Source organism: Myotis brandtii, unplaced genomic scaffold, assembly GCF_000412655.1.
Source record: "Myotis brandtii unplaced genomic scaffold, ASM41265v1 scaffold1044, whole genome shotgun sequence".
In the NCBI taxonomy this organism is placed as follows: Eukaryota; Metazoa; Chordata; class Mammalia; order Chiroptera; family Vespertilionidae; genus Myotis; species Myotis brandtii.
In genome coordinates this window covers 340,191-342,859 of record NW_005353514.1, presented here as the reverse complement: position 1 = coordinate 342,859, position 2,669 = coordinate 340,191, and the positions used below count along the sequence as shown (strand labels likewise).

The 2,669-nt window shown below is 52.9% G+C and overlaps 1 protein-coding gene across 1 annotated transcript in view; it reads right to left on the bottom strand.

The window, feature by feature from the left end:
- Nucleotides 1-451: 451 nt before the first annotated feature.
- BEST3 (bestrophin 3) overlaps nt 452-2,669 on the bottom strand; it is a 42,450-nt gene continuing 40,232 nt past the window's right edge. The window contains exon 11 of the mRNA XM_005856754.2: nt 452-2,664. Coding sequence (XP_005856816.1) covers nt 2,009-2,664 — 656 coding nt within the window. The 3' untranslated portion in view covers nt 452-2,008. The remainder of the gene's footprint in view (nt 2,665-2,669) is intronic.

Below are 2,669 nucleotides of genomic sequence, written 5' to 3'. Positions count from 1 at the left end.
CTAATGATAGCATTGCATATCAGGAGGAGTTAGGAAGGGGACAGGGAAGCGGGGTTGCCAACTTTCTTCTTTCAGGAAAATGAAGAGGACCATGGCCGGGCCTCCAACGTGGAGCAATGCCCTCTTGTATGCATGTATTAAAGATGCAGGTAGCCCAGCCGGCTTGGCTCAGTGGTTGAGAGTCGACCTATGAACCAGGAGGTCACGGTTCGATTCTCGGTCAGGGCACATGCCCGGGTTTCAGTCTGCAGTGTGGGGCGTGCAGGAGGCAGCTGATCAATGATTCTCTCTCATCACTGATGTTTCTATCTCTCTCTCCCTCCCTCTCTGAAATCAATAAAAATATATTTAAAAAAACCCAAAAAGATGAAGGTAGACTTCAGCAGGGAGGACCGAAGGAGGCCTCCAAGGCTGGAGAAACACAAGCATGGTTCTCTCAGGGCACCCTCCCTCCGGCGTTCTGGGCAAAATTGCTGGCAGATTCAGGGCCTTGCAGATGGCACAGCACAGGGAGGGAGCTCACCGGCTAAGAGTATGGCTCCTGAGTCAAAAACCTGGGTTTGAATCTGAGCCCTGCACTCCCTGGCTATGTGGTTTCAGTCAAATTATTTTACCTCTCCAAAGCCTCTGGTATCTTCATCTTGAAAATGGAGACGATAGTATATCAGCTCATAAGATTCCTGTGAGGATTAGTGAGGTCATCTGTGAACTTTCCGTGCTGCTGCCTGGAACACTGTGAGCACTCAGTACATGGTGGCTATTAGGGTTATTTTATTTCTTAAACCTTATGTAGTCAAGCTTCATCACATGACAGAAATAGTGAGAGCAGCACTCATAAGACATGCCTTTCCAGACAAAATTGGGAGCCCCCCACTGGCAGCCACCCCAAGAGCTCCTTGGAGTGAGTGAGTCCCAGTCCCATCCCCATGGTGCAGTCCTGGACCCCCTAAACCTCCCAGCTCCAACATCCTACCTCATCCCAAACAACCTGGCAGACACAGTAACTGGTCCCACGCTGTGACAAGTTTGGGATTTTGGCTCTAAGAGTTCGAGTTAAACACGTTCAAGCTTTGGTATTCTTTGGTTCCATAGCATGTGGTTATTTAAGTCTCATGCCCATCTTGACTTCAGTTTTGTCCAGTGTTCCAGGCCTCAGAGTGGAGGTGGAGAGAAACGGCCATGGCTGCCCAGGGTGCGGGCTTCCATGGACTCCCACCCTCTCCGCCGAGGGGCTGGAAGTGTGTCAAGTGGATTTGTTGACATCTTCGGTTATTCTGTGGGAGGCGTTGCCAGTGCCTCACATTTGGAAAATCATGGCAAAAAGTAAGCAACCGAGTTGGCAGGTGCAAATACTATAACCTGCAAGGTGGGACAGAGTGGAGTATTAGGGAAGGAGCAAGACTAGGAAGGAGGGAACTAGAGAAAGATGGGAGAGTAAAGTGGGAACAGAGAAAAATGAAGCGGTGAAAGGAGAAGAGGAAATGGGAGATGAAGCTGAAGCTTAAGAACATGGAAGCGATGATAATAATAGGTTAGAAGGTGGGAGTGAAATGGTGGGAAAGCCTCAAACAAAAGCTCATCATTAGAAGGCAGCTTTTGAGGCATTTTACGAGCCATCTCCCTGTCTTTATAATTGAAGAAAAGAAGAAGAAAAGGAAACAAATAGGGAGTTCTTTGTCTTCCTATTGGCAAAGCCAGGGGGTTGTGTTATGATCTCTAAGGTGCTTCCCAAAGCTGACAATCTATGGGTTTATAAGTCATATATGTATTCAAGGCTCCTTATTTGGTTAAGATACATCACTGCGGTCAGGGTAGCGTCCGTGGAAGCCCCGCGGTGGTGGATGATGCAGATGTGCTGGATTTTCTTAGTTGAAAACGTCCGGATCATAATGCCCTTCAGAGTTTTAAATAGCTTATACAGTGTGATTGCTGTCTAGAAACTGACCAGTCCTTGGCATGTCCTGCAACTCATGCTGAACCTCAGGGAAGGGGAGGATGGAGACGAGCACTAGGTCCTGGCGCTCGCTGGCTTTCCTCCGGGCGACCCGTCCGTGCGCTCGTTGTTAAATTCTACGATGTCCGTTTCCTTGGTGTCCAGAGTTTCCATCAAATACAGCAGGTCGGAGGAGGCTCGCGGGCCAGCCACGAAGTTGATGCCACTGGTCTCGGAGGACGTTTCCGGGTCGAGCAACGGAGGCGGCTCGGGGTTGGCGAGCTCCGGCCCTCGGCCCTCCAGGGAGGTGTGGCTGGACTCCAGGAACCCCGGGAGGCTCCACCTTTTGGGGAACGCGTCGTTCGCAAAAGGGTCTTCCTCGGGGGCGAACGGGAACAGGTCTTGCTCAGCTGGGGCTAAGACAGTCTGGGGACTGGGGCCTCGGGGAGGCGTCCCCTCCCCCGAGGGGAACACCATCAGCCTCAGGGGGTCCCCGGGCAGCCCGGGGCCCATGGGCGGCACCCCGGTGAACTCGAAGCTCTGGATGGAGGCGGTGGAGTCCCCCAGGTCCTCGGCCGCGGGCCCCGGGGCGGTGATCCGCACCTCGGGGACCTGCGGCATTTTGACCATTTTGACGGGGGAGGCCCTCATGCTGGGCTGCGGGGTCAGGCTCTGCAAGGTGCTGGTGCGGCTGGTCTCCCTGATGGTGGACAGCTCCCCCAGGCTGGAGTGCAGC